The sequence below is a fragment of the Cryptomeria japonica genome, chromosome 1 (assembly GCF_030272615.1).
Source record: "Cryptomeria japonica chromosome 1, Sugi_1.0, whole genome shotgun sequence".
In the NCBI taxonomy this organism is placed as follows: Eukaryota; Viridiplantae; Streptophyta; class Pinopsida; order Cupressales; family Cupressaceae; genus Cryptomeria; species Cryptomeria japonica.
This window is the reverse complement of record NC_081405.1, coordinates 132,061,610-132,075,908: the sequence shown is the minus strand read 5'-3', so window position 1 is coordinate 132,075,908 and position 14,299 is coordinate 132,061,610. Positions and strand designations below refer to the sequence as shown.

The following is a 14,299-nucleotide window of genomic DNA, read 5'->3' as shown; positions in this document are numbered from 1 at the left end:
AGATGATGATGCAATTAAGATTCTCTATGATTTTGCCATGATACTCTCATGTGAATGCTCTTCTAATGACCCCTCTATCTCCTAGGCGATCTACAAATAAATAGGGAATGACTTTTAAGATAACACAATACATACTATCCACATAAATATGCACTAGGTTGAATCACAAAGAGTAGAAAAAAGGTTGACAAAGATTCAAATCTAAATTTTGAATTTTAAAAGTTCAAGGTTTAGATCTATGTAGGTGGAATCAGCCTAGGTCAATTTTGCACTTGTAGATTTGATCGAAGGCGATGACTAGGAGATCCATAGATTAAGACTTATTTTATAGGGATAAGAGCTAATTCAAACATGATAAATTCTTGATTCAACTCAAGAATATGTCACTTGTAGAATTGTTATTACATGAACGATACCTTAATCAAACTAGGCCTAAAACATAAGAGAAAAGAGTACGATAATTCAATTTTCACCATTAAAATCATAATATTTTACCAACTCATTCATTCATTTATTTTCCAAAAAATCTACAAGCTCTTTTTTTAAACTTTAGTTCTTTTCTAGATACTCCATATACTTTAGGTTCTAATCTAATTTATTAATAAGATAAAAATAAAATAACTATTTAGTCAATAAAATAAAATAGTTCAAGACTTATGACTATATTATCTTTTCTATTTTATCGTCTCTCATTAGATAATATTTTTATATTTTTGTATTGAAGAAGCCAAATGAAATAAAGTAAAAAGGAAAATAATAAGCAATCCAACTATGGGACTACATAAAATGAAATATAAACTCTTCACTACCAAAACTAACTACAACTGAAATAATCGGCTATGAACAACATAACTATATATCACAACTACGAACAAAAAACCATAGAACAACTGGAATAGTTAGCAAGTAAACAATGAACACGACCATTTAAATGAGACAAACCTAAAGCTTGTTGAAAATTATACACATAGACAATGGATACAACGAGCATAACCAAGTTTTAAACTTGAAACTTGAAAAACTTATAGAACTGATTGGAACACTTAAAATCTCTTTCTTAAAGCTTCACCATATATTTTTATATCAACCTCTTTTCTTTCTTCTATTAAATTATAATTTGCAATTTACTAAATCAAATCCTCTTTTCATTTTAATAATAGATGACTAAATCAAATCCTCTTTTCATTTTAATAATAGATGACTAAATCAAATGTTGGCTTAGAACCATTAATGACCAAGTTTGAACTTCTATTAAAAAAACAAATCTAGATAAAAGAAAATCATGTAAAAAATATTATGCTACCTTAGATGCTAATCCTCCAAATAATATAAAAAAGGTTCGTTATCCCAGAACCTTTATTGTAATTAAACCCTATTTGACGAGAAAAAAGCAAAACCCCCTTCTAGTGTTTTCGAAAGTGGTTTGACTTGTATCAGCATAAGCAAACACCAAACGGTCGAGTTGTCAAAAAAGTAAGAAAGCAGACTCGTGGGGAAATGAAGTGCAATTTCGTATGGTTATCCTTCTGCTAGACATATAAGTGATAAAAATCGAATCTAATCGAATCTACTCCATTTTATGCATAAGAGAGCGCAGAAATAGCAATTCTAATTGTAAAAACCAGAATAAACCAAAGACCAGCCAAGGAATAGGATATTTTCTTTTAAACCTCTGCATGGCCAAAGCGAGATGCATGTCGCAGACTTGGTAAGATTAAAGCGGCGGACGGCATTTTGAGATAACATTTTTTCGTTCTTTGAAAATCTCTGCACATAAAACTTGAAAGGAAGAGGAATTTTGATGGATTTGAGGGCTGCAATGGCACCTCAATCATCAGAAACAACGCAAGAAATTGTAATGGAAACAGAAAAAGATTCTCCGCTGCAAGAAGGCCTTCGCCAAAGAACATCTAACAATATGACGCGTTCTGAGAGCAGTAGCACCGTTGACAGCTCAATTACGAGCTCAGATACGGTAGATGACGGAAAATTTGACGGTAAGGTTGGTAAGGAAAAGGCTACGTATGACATAACGGCAAATGGCGAAAGGGATTCTTCGCGGTATGTTAGCGGTGATAGACAACAGTTTTCACTTCGCCCTTCTTTTCCCGCGCACAGGAAGCTCAAAGAGAGTCCTCTCAGCTCCGACGCCATTTTCAAACAAGCAAGTATTTATATCTTTTGAGTTTTTTTATTTATTTATCTTGTTTGGTTATTTTTACTGTTTGTTTTTCAATTTCAAGCCCTATTCATTGACTATTGGCTTCATAGTTAGGTCTTAATTTAGAGTTGCAGTGTTTAATGAGGCAAATTAATAGTACTGTTTAGGCTTTATTGTTTATTTTCAATTTAAGTCAGTTCCGTCGAACATTTATTTGAGTTTTTCTGTTCTGTGGAACATTTTTTTGAGTTTTAGAGTTAATTACAGTGGTTTAGCGTATAGCTTGATCATGCTGGTCAATATTTTCAGCGATTCTGGACGTTTATTTTATAGTTAGAGATTTAAAAAAGGAACAAATGCACTAAAGATAGAGAGAAATCTTCCACATGCCAAAGCTTGTGCATCTTTATCCATAGGCAAGATTTTTATCCTAGAAAGACAATCAGGATATTCATCAATTTTTCGAGAGAGCACTGGCTTGGATTTTTATAGATCTGGAACTAGAAAATTCAAAATACTATGCAATTGGTTCCAGAAGAACACTGCCATTTGATTCCCTGCAAACAAAGCTTTCTCTAAGAGACATATAATAAGCTTATTTTGCTTTTTATCAACAGTTTTTGAAAGTTTACATCAAAGGTATTGCTGATTACATCAGTGATAATTATGATAGTCCTAGAAAGACAAACATGATATTCATTAATTTTTGAAGAGATCAATGGCTTGGATCTTCATGGATCTGGAACTCAAAACTACCATGCAATTGACGTCAGAAGAACATTGCCATTTGATTCCCTGCAAACAAAGCATCCTTCAAGAGACATATAATAAGCTTTTTTTTCTTTTTATTAACTGTTTTTCAAAGTTTACATCTTAGGTATTGGTCATTACATCAGTGATAGTTATGCTACTTCTTGAGAGATAAACAGGATATTCATTAATTTTTCAAGAGAGCACTGGCTTGGATCTATATGTATCTGGAACAAAAAATACAATGCAATTGATTCGAGAAGAACATTACCATTTAATTCCTCGCAAACAAAGCATTCTTTAGAGACATTAATAGGGTTACTACGCTTTTTATTAACATTTTTTCAAAGTTTACATTAAAAGTATTGCCCATGACATCAGTGATAGTTACAATAAAGGGTTGATTATTATCATCCCAAAACAGTTCACCTCATTTTGCATGATTAATGAACCAACATGAGGGATGCCTACATATGAAAAGGAGTTAGACCATGATGCCAAAATCTGGCTTTGCAGTGTTTAAATTGTAATGTTCAAATCTACTTAAACCATCAAAACATCGACCCTTGCAAACTTAGATTCTGTAACTGGACCAAAATGGGGTTCTCAACCCAACTATGAAGCATCCAGTTAATAGCCATGTGATCTTGCCCAGCTATGTGTCATATCAAAATGACCGGGATTGATTGGTCCACAGTTCATGCCACCTCTTCATCCTCTGCATTCTTCTTTCACTGGGCTTATTTTCCATTGCTTCTTGAGCATGGTCAGTAGGTCCATCTTCCTCCATCTTCAGCAGCTGCTGAAATTCAGCCAGAACCATATTCTCTTTTTCTGCTCTGGCCTCATCTACTTCTTTGAAATTAATGTGAATTTTGGAGACAGGGCATCATATGTTTTTCTGTTTTGAGCATCTCATTAGTCATCCCCTTCAGAAGCTTCCAAATTTTGTCTAGCTGCAGAGCCAACCCACATTTAAATTGTGCCACGCTCTCATGGATTTCTGACTGATTTCTTCCCCATCTGACTACAGTTTTCAGATAGGCTCCACAGAAAATCTGGAGTTTGGTTGAGGACTCAAAGGAAATCAGAACCTACCTGAAAAGAGTATCCGGGCATTATATATTAAGGCAAAAAAAAAATTGGTCCAGAGGTGCGTTTAGTGAAATGAAGAGAGAAGAGAAGAAAGGGGGATTTAAAATCATGAAGAGTCCCTCACAGTAGAGGGCAAGGAGATGACTGTGATACTCTGTTTCTTGAAGTTTCTGGGATCACAAAAATTTTCCAGGATACTTAGGCATAAGAAGATAAGATAAGAACTAAAAATATAATCTATAGCTCTTGTAAAATGCTAAAATTCAAATAGCATTAGCATCTATTACATTGAACATTCAACATTGACCATAAAAAATAAAAATTGATCTTGAAAATCCAGTGAAACACCGAAATATGATGCAAAATTACAAACGTGAATACATGATATATTCTATATAATTGAATGTGTTCCGATTACATGATTTGTTCTTGAAAACCCGCTATGAAAACTTATCCCATCAAACTATAACCCAAAGATACTCAGGCATAAGACTTGTATATTTTAATGAACAGAAATTAAACTTTAAACAGTTAACATTGAACATTAGAAGTCGATTTTGGAATACATGCCTAGTTCTCAAATTTGGTAATAGTTATCATTATATAATGTGTGAAATATTCTTGCGTGAAGTTTTTAAGGGATAGATGTTCGATTGATTTGGTTTTAATAATTTATGGCAAACGAAATACAGATGTAATACAATGAAATACTTAATACGATAAGAACAAATTCACAGAATGAGATTTTTCAAATTATTGGAGCTATTACTATTTCCATTCATCTTCTGGTTACATTATTCTGAACAAACCACAGCAAGTTCACTGAATAGGAGTGCTACCTCTATCTGATGCTAATCTACAAATCGGCTTAACCGTGTTAGGCACCCAAACCCTCCCTTATGCATAACACAATAATTATTATGGGTGGAAGCTGCAATTTCTGAACATAAAATCAGACTGGTAAATCGCTGCTACAGGATGGCAGAATTTGTTGTCCACCGTCTCCAAACCCCCATGTATGCTGGCTGTAGTCTGAGCTAGAAGTCCCAAGACACGTGGTAGGAGTCCTTCTATCACAGCAATAGGAATGATGCTGACCAATCAGACCTGGGGTTGAGTCCAGGCTGCAGATGACAGGGTTTTCGTCCTGTGTGTGTTCTGAGTTGTAGAGTTCATAAATTGATAAGAGAAGACAAACATAATGATTGCCCCTTAAGCATTGATCCCCCCTTAAATAATAGCTTCAGCATCAACCCAAAAAGCATCGATCCATCTAGAAGCGTCCTTATAAGAGACTTAGGCACAATTTCCAATGATGTATAAATTAATAATTGACCCACATAATGATTCGTCTAGGAGAAATAACATAACTTAAATGTGGCCCCAACTTAAGTCATAATGAACAATTAAAACATTTTTGCTTAAGACTTGAGCTTTTTGGGCTTCAATTATTCAATTATTCCCTTTATTTCTTTAATTTCTCCTAACCTCGGGAAATGGAAAGGCTAGAAAATTTCATCTTCAAGTCTCATCATTCGAGAGGGGACATTACAGTCCTCCCTTCCCGGAATTGCTGGTCCTCCAGCAATTGCAAATTGGGGTGCTGTAGGATTTCCTCCCCTTCCCAAGTGGCATCCTCAATTGGTAAATCCTTCCATTTTATCAGATATTCCCGGACCACTTTGTTTCTCAGCTTCCTTTCTCTCCAATCAGCAATGCCTTCAGGAACTAATATCAATTTCCCTTCCTCATCTAATGGTGGCAGCTCCGGTGATGCAACCGTGTGCTGGCCCAATGCTTTCTTGAGGCAAGAAACGTGAAACACATTATGTATTTTGCTGCCTTTTGACAACTCCAGTTCATAAGCGACCTCTCCAACTCTCCTCAGTATCCTGTAAGGCCCATAGAAATGTGGTTTTATTTTTCTGCGCTACTTGTCTTCAATGTGGATTGCCCCTGTATGGCTGCAAATGCAAGAAAACTAAGTCTCCAACCTCGAAAGACCTCTCAACACAATGTCTGTCTACATACATCTTTTGCTGGTTTTGTGCGTGTTGAAGATTGTCTTTCAATGCCCTGAGAATATCTTGGTAGCTCTGCACTATCTCCTTAGCCCGTGGAACCTTGCTATCATCAAATGCTAAGTCCATGAATGATAACGCATCATATCCATAGAGTGCTCTGAAAGGAGACATGCCAATGGACATGTGATAGGTGGTATTGTAACAATACACACCTAGATAAAGCCATCTTACCCCAGCACGCTGCTGCCCTGAAACATAGTTTCACAAGTAGCCTTCGATCCACTTATTCACTATTTGTCTACCCCTCTGTTTGGGGATGGTAGCTTGTGCTCGGTGTCAATTCTGTTCCCACCAATTTGAACAACTCTTGCCAAAACATGCTCAAAAATCGGCTCTCTCTATCACTCACAATTGTTTTGGGTAGCCTGTGTAGTCTAAAGACCTCTCTGAAGAACAACTCTGCACTCTGCTGCGCTGAGAAGTCTGTAGGTAAAACAAAGAAGTGTGCATATTTTTTGAGTCTATCAACGACTACAAATATGCAATCTTTACCCTAAACATGAGGAAGTCCGGTGATAAAATCCATAGATAGCCCCTCCCATTTCTATTAAGGTATCGGTAGTGGTTGTAGAAGGCCTGCAGGGAATGTGTGTTATGACTTGTTTGCCTGGCAAATCGGGCACTCTCTAACATGCTATAGAACATTATCCTTTAATCCCTTCCAGGTAAACCTCTCATGAATTTGGCGATAGGTTTTGAAGAAACTTGGGTGTCCTGCTAGAGGTGCATCATGTAGCGCCCTCAAAATCTTGGCCTTCAACCTAGAATTTGGTATGTGATAAATCTTGTTCTTGTAATAAATAAGACCATCCATCATTGAATACTTGCCATCTTGTACCTTGCCATCAATCAAATCAGCAACAAATGAATTCTTCACATATTTTGTCAACAATTGAGATTTCCAGTTGGCTGAAATCTCAGTGAGAGAATAGAGTGCGGGTCTTCTAGATAAGGCATTGACAACACCATTTTTCTTGCCCTTCACATACTCAACATCGAAGTCGTAAGCTTGAATTTTGCTTACCCACTTCTGTTGCTCCTTGTTCAAATCCTTTTAGTCCAAAAAGTACTTGAGACTATTGTGTCCTGACTACAAATCTGGTTCCCACTAGGTACTGCCTGAACTTAGCTAGCGCGTGCATAATCACTAGCATCTCCTTATCGTATGTAGAATATAGTCTCTCTGAGTCTCTCAATTCCTTGCTCTCATATGCAATCGGGTGCCCATTCTGCACCTATTTCTTAACTCGATGTATCACACTCTAGGACAAATGGTTGTGTGAAGTCTGGTAATGCTAACACTGGGACATGAGCTCATGGCTTCCTTGAGCTTGTCAAAAGTTATCTGCGCCTCCTCAGACCATAGGAATGCACCCTTCTTAGTCAAATTTGTCAAAGGGGATGCCAACTGTGAAAATCCTCTCAGAAATCGTCTGTAGTAAGAGCACAACCCCAAGAAGCCTCACAATTTTGTTATATTCTTGGGTGGTGGCCAGTCTATGATGGCCTGAATTTTCTCCTGGTGCACTTTCACACCATTTGCACCAATAACATGTCCGAGATATAGTATCTCCGTCATCCCGAATTCACATTTGGAAGCTTTTGCATAGAGAGACTGAGCCTCCATGATACTCAAGACCACATCTAGATGCTGCAAATGATCACTTTAGGTCCTGTTGTAGATCAAAATATCATCAAAGAAAACCAGAACATATTTTCTCAACTGATCACAAAAAACCAGAACATATTTTCTCAACTGATCACGAAAAACCAGAACATATTTTCTCAACTGATCACAAAACACATGATTCATGTAGGTTTGAAATGTTGCTGGTGCATTTGTGAGTCCAAATGGCATAACCAAGAACTTTAAAATGCCCATAATGGCAACGTAAGGCAGTCTTATGAATATCCTCCTCTCGAACCCGTATCTGATGGTATCCAAAGTGTAGAATGATTCTGGAAAAGTACACGGCCCTGTGTAACTCATCGATCCTAGGTATAGGATATCTGTTTTTTATAGTCCTTTTATTCAACGCTTTGTAGTCTATGCACATGTGCATAGTCCCATCCTTCTTCTTCACCAAAACCACCGATGAGGCAAATGGGCTCGAACCAGGAACTAGGCCGTATATGTCCCATGTTGAGAAGTTCCTTAATTGCCTTTTCAATCTCCTCCTTAAAGTGACACATATGTCAGTAGGGTGTGGTAATTACAGGCTTTGTGCCCTCCTCCAACTCAATCACATGCTCAAACCCCGGTCAGGTGGACGTCCATGAGGTATATCACCAAAGATTATGCTGCGCTTATCTAGCACTGTCTGGATATTCACATGGTATTTTGGTTTATCGCTGGAAGTAGGCCTAGTGGACACAAAACACTGGGCTGCTCAATCCACATCACCATGTCTGATAAGAGCCTCCATCCTTCTTGCTGACACAACTCGTGGACCACCATCAAACATTGCCTTGAGCACCATCTTCTTACCATCAACTGTAAATTCCAGCTGCATCTGCTTAAAGTCCTGGACATAACGTTCAAGTGATTCCAGCCATTCCAGTCCCAGAATAACATCTATATTATTGAGCTCGAGCCCATAAAAATCCCCTGTCAATGTGTAATCTCCAATTTGTATACTCAATTGAGGAACTACTTTGGTGCAAGTCAATGGAAAGCCATTTGCAACGATGAGACTGAATTCGGGAAACTCCTCAGCTTGAAGTCCACACTTCATTACTAGTCCCTCATCTATAAAGTTGTGTGTGGCCCTGCTATCCACTAAACACACCATTCGCTGCCCTTTAAGAACACCCTTCAGCTGGAAAGGTCGGCTGCAAGGAACTCCGGATAGAGCGGCAATGCGTGGAGTTTCTTTAGTTGAAGTGTCTTCCAACTCTATCTGAGGTTGCTGATCCTCTTGTTCACTATCACCTCCCACACAAGCCTCTTGCTCTTCTAATTCCTCGTCATTAGACATGACTTCAATCAGGTGTACTTTGCCTTTTCCAAAGCAGTGATGTCTAGGTTCCCATGGTTCCTTACAGCTAAAACATAATTCTTTCCTTCTAAGTTCATTCCTGGACTCTTGATCAGCCTTTGATGGAATGTTTTTCTGCTGATTGAAACTTTTTTTTGTTTGATTTCCAAGGGCTGAAACTCTTTTTCTTAGGCTAGAAAGAAGGTGTAGTTTCCAAGTACAGTGCAAGTCCTATGGCATCAGAAGTGTGTTAGGCTTATGAGCCTTCACCAATCCCCTCTGTCTATCACTTAGTCCTTCCATGAATAACATAGTAACTCTCCTTTGGGACATGTCAGAAACCATAACTGAGATTTTCTGAAACTCATTGATGTAAGTCTCAACATGACCAACTTGCTTCAGCCGAGCTAACTCCCTGTAATAAACCTCAACATCCTTCTTGTCAAATCGTGCAATCAGCTTATTGATGAACTCTTCATATGAACGAATCAAACCATGATCTTGTGATACAAGCCGGTGGTGCCATCAATCGTATGCTGCACTTTCCAAATGCATTGTAGTGAATTGTATGGCCTTGTCCTCCTCCATAGGCTTCAGTGACAAGAATGTGTCAAGTTTGTGAACCCAAGACCTTGCACTAACCTTCCTACTTCCATCAAATGTGGGCAGAGAGACCTTATTTAAAGCATCCTTGAATTCTTGAGGCTGTGTGCCTTGCCTGGTTGGGTCTCTAGGTCTCCTTTCCTGTATCTCCAGGCGGAATCTGGCTTTAGCCCTTTGCTGGTTCATGAATTGATTTAGGTTCATTAACTGCCTTACTTCATTTGGAAGCATTCTGTACTCGTCATATGCTACCATGACATCATCCGTGATTGGAGTCTCTTCTTCCTCTACCTCTGGAACCACTTCCTCTTCAGCTGGCCTTGGCACAAACACAGGTCTTGGTGGCCGATCAGATCTAGTGTTCGTTCTCCTAACAGCATTGGAGGCTGTCCTTTCTTGATGATAATTCCTGGCATCACTTCTAGTGCCATCTTGAGCTTGTGCCTGCGGTTGTTGGATTCTTAAATTTCTGATTGCAGCTACAAGCTGCTGCTGAGACTGCATGAATGTTTGCATCATTTGTTGTTGCTGTTGTGCCATCTGTGCCATAACATCCTGAAGGCTCGGTTGACCATTTTTACCATCATTCCCTTGTTCAGCCATGTTGCCAGAATCAAACAAGGGGTTTTGTTCTTCTTCCTGCTGCTGTTTTGACCTACTCCTGGTGAAGTATCTATGTGATCCAGACCCTCTCGAGTGCATAGGAATCTTTCAAACTGACATGCAACTGCTTAGAAGCGACATGCAACCACTTTGATCACCCTCAAACCGACATGCGTGAAGTTTTTAAGGGATAGATGTTTGATTGATTTAGTTTTAATAATTTATGGCAAACAAAATACAGATGTAATACAATGAAATACTTAATACGATAAGAACAAATTCACAGAATGAGATTTTTTCAAATTATTGCAGCTATTACTATTTCCATTCATCTTCTGGTTACATTATTCTAACAAACCACAGCAAGTTCACTGAATAGAGTGTTACCTCTATCTGATGCTGATCTACAAATCGCCTTAACTGTGTTAGGCACCCAAACCCTTATGCATAACACGATAATTATTATGGGAGGAAGCTGCAATTTCTGAACATAAAATCAGACTGGTAAATTGCTGCTTCAAGATGGCAGATTTTGTTGTCCACCATCTCCATACCCCCACATATGTTGCCTGTAGTCTGAGCTAGAAGTCCCAAAACACGTGGTAGGAGTCCTATCACAGAGATAGGAATGATGCTGACCAATCAGACCTGGGGTTGCGTCCAGGCTGCAGATGACAGGGTTTTCGTCCTATGTGTGTGCTGAGTTGCAGAGCTCATAAATCGATAAGAGAAGACAAACATAATGAATGCCCCTCAAGCATCAATCCCCCTTTAAATAATAGCTTCAGCATCAACCCAAAAAGCATTGATCCATCTAGAAGCCTCCTTATAAGAGACTTAGGCACAATTTCCAATGATGTATAAATTAATAATTGACCCCCATAATGATTCGCCTAGGAGAAAATGTTGTAACTTAAATGTGGCCCCAAGTTAAGTCATAATGAACAATTAAAATATTTTTGCTTAGGACTTAAGCTTTTTGGGCTCCAACTTAAATTTTACATTTATTCCCTTTGTTTCTTTAATTTTTCCTAAACTCTGAGAATGAAAGGGTTAGGAAATTTCATTTTCAAGTCTCATCATTCGAGAGGGGACATTACAATAAGCAACGATCATGAAAATAGCAGACTGTGCCTTCAAACTCATGAAGAATCTTCAATGTGAAAGAGAAAGGAGGTGACTGTGATGCTATGTTTTGCTGAGTTTGTGAGACCATGGCACATGTTTTTTGACAATTTCTTTTTCGAATTTTGGAGACTGTAATTTTTTAATTGTATAATTGTAATGGTGGAAAATAGGGGGTTTCACAACTTAAGCTATGTAAACTAGAAAATTTACTTATTTCCACATCTAACATTAAAAGGTGAAATGAGTTTGATTGATCCAATCTCCTCTTGAAGTTTGAAATGGATTGAATTCAAATCACCTCCCCTTTTGGAAATTGAGGTTGACTGTGTACTATTGAATTTAAATCTATGTTATCCCGAGTTTCCGGGACGGGGACGGTAGGGGATGGGGGTACGCGTTTTTGGGACGGTGATTTTTTTTGCCAATTTTGGGGACAGCTAGAGGACGGCAAAGGGGACGACTATATAAAAATAGGGAAAATCAAAATATATAGGGAAATTTAAAATATTCATATGAAAACATGGATAAAGCATGCACATATACACTCTAGAACCTTAACATATAAGAACTAGCATAGTTCTTATGCCAAATTTGTGTTAAATTGAGAGTCAAAGTCAAATTGCTTATAGAATTCATTGTCAAAATTCATTGTCAATATGTAGAACTTATGGGGGCGTCTCCTATCCCCGGGATGGGGATGCCTGAAAAAAATATTGGGGACGCGTCCCCAGATAACATAGATTTAAATGCTAGATCTAGGGCAAATGATAGAAAATTGACATAAAATAATATGAACAGTAGGTTTCAAATGTAGCATGCAGACACAAAGCTAGATTTGAGAAGGAATAGAGAGGCACTTGTGTCAAAAATCCAGCTCGAAAGTACAGGACTAGGATGCTTGGGGTGACCCGATCCTCCAACTATCAGATGTAGACAAACAGGAAACTTTCGAAATCAGAATGTCTTCCCATAAGTTCATCAGAAATTTGTCAGATCGAGATACTTGGGGCGACCCGGTCCTCTGCTTTTTGCTCTTGCAAAAGTTGAATCCATTGTCGTCATATACTTTGCCAGAATCTTTGTTCGTAGCTTTGGGATTTGTCGCTTGTAGATAGAAAGAAGGGAAATGGTGTTGTTGATAGGGGTTTGCCGAGGTCAAACCCCAGGTTCTGAATTAACCCTTGAATTGAAATTGAAATTGAACTTGTAATGGAATTGATTGAATTGGAAAGCTTACCTTTTGAGGGCAAGGCTAGATCTGAATTGAAATGCTTGAATTGGAACTTGATACCTTGATGAATCTTGCTTTGAAGTCTTCATGCAAAGGTTAATGATGTCATGTAGAATGTCTTCATACTGTCTTGATCATGGATACCATCATGAATTATGATGATTATACCTATATGTACTCATATGTGTGATTACTAAACCTAATAGAAATAATTGGACTTAGGAATAATATATACATATACAATATTGTTTGATATGATTGCAGGACCTAAATCAGGATTTATCTTGTTAAAAGGCATTTAATTGGTAATGTTATATCTCTAGCTGTCATGTAATTCTTATTTTAATGCAATTTGTGATTTTAGGACAAAATTTAGGGTAATCCCCAAAAATTTACATTACACTATTCTTTTCCCTTAAATTATTTTTATGATAAATTGTGTTAGAGATGGTTGTTTCTAAGGCTTAAGCAGCATATAAGAGTACTTTAACTAATAACATTTACTATGTTCTATCATTTGTTTTTTGGACTTATATGTATGATCTGATATAACATTTTTGTTCCCAATATAATTGTTGTTTAGCAGTTGTATTTATGAAATTCTAAATTTTCCGTTTCCTCCACCTTATTGCTATAATTTTCTTGACATTGCAGAGCCATGCGGGATTATTTAATCTTTGTGTTGTGGTGTTGATTGCTGTGAACAGCAGGCTGATTATTGAGAATTTGATGAAGGTATTTATTCTGACTTTTTTCTTGAGCATAGGTTTTTGTTGATATATTGTTGCATATATTACTAGAAATGTTGTTCTTTGTGTTTGTAAAGAATGGAAGGATATTGTTTGTTTTTTCATGTTTCATGGTTTACTAGAGCAGAAAAACATGGGTTTAAACTTTGAAGATAACTCATACAAGTCTTATATTCAATGTTGCAGTATGGACTTCTGATTCAAACTGGGTTCTGGTTTAGTTCCAAAAATCTTAGAGACTGGCCACTTTTAATGTGCGGGTAATTGTTTCTACCTTATGTTATTCTCTATCCTACACATGGGGTGGTATAGTGTAGTGAATGTATTAGAGTCTGGGTATCATACATAAATAATATAATGTCACATATTGATTTTTTCAGGCTTACACTTCCACTCTTCCCATTTTGTGCGTTTCTAGTTGAGAAAGCAGCTGTGCATAATCATATTTCTGAATGGGTAAGGAGAATAAAGTTGCTGTAATTTTTCATGTTGCATTTTTTTGGATCTATTATCACCTTCTTAAAAATTGTGTTGGTTGTTTTTTACTTGTGGACTAATTGGCATTTAAACTTTTGCAGCTTTGATGTTCTAGAAGTTATTTGTAGTTACAAATGTATAAGATTCTTTTCCGATTGAAAATGTGTAGTGCTTATGCTTTTTGTGTATGTTGAATTAGCCTTTCATTTGAAATACTTACTAATCTTGGATAACATTGATTAAAATTCATTAAGATTCTTAATTTGAATGAATTTAAGGCAAAGGGGGGTGTCCGCGCAGGTGATCTTCACAGAACATTAGTAGAAGGCACCATAAGAGATAGAAAACCAACATCATGGCATTCAAATTAACAAGGTTATTAAGCCAACCATCTGATCCCAAGTACATTTTTTTGCTAGTTTTGCACGTTGTGTCTATGG

The 14,299-nt window shown here is 37.3% G+C and overlaps 1 protein-coding gene across 1 annotated transcript in view; it reads left to right on the top strand.

Annotated features, from left to right (window-relative positions):
• The first annotated feature begins 1,470 nt into the window (after positions 1-1,470).
• LOC131063050 (diacylglycerol O-acyltransferase 1A) overlaps positions 1,471-14,299 on the top strand; it is a 95,143-nt gene continuing 82,314 nt past the window's right edge. The window contains exons 1-4 of the mRNA XM_057996827.2: positions 1,471-2,164; positions 13,288-13,368; positions 13,569-13,642; positions 13,763-13,838. Coding sequence (XP_057852810.1) covers positions 1,802-2,164; positions 13,288-13,368; positions 13,569-13,642; positions 13,763-13,838 — 594 coding nt within the window. The 5' untranslated portion in view covers positions 1,471-1,801. The remainder of the gene's footprint in view (positions 2,165-13,287; positions 13,369-13,568; positions 13,643-13,762; positions 13,839-14,299) is intronic.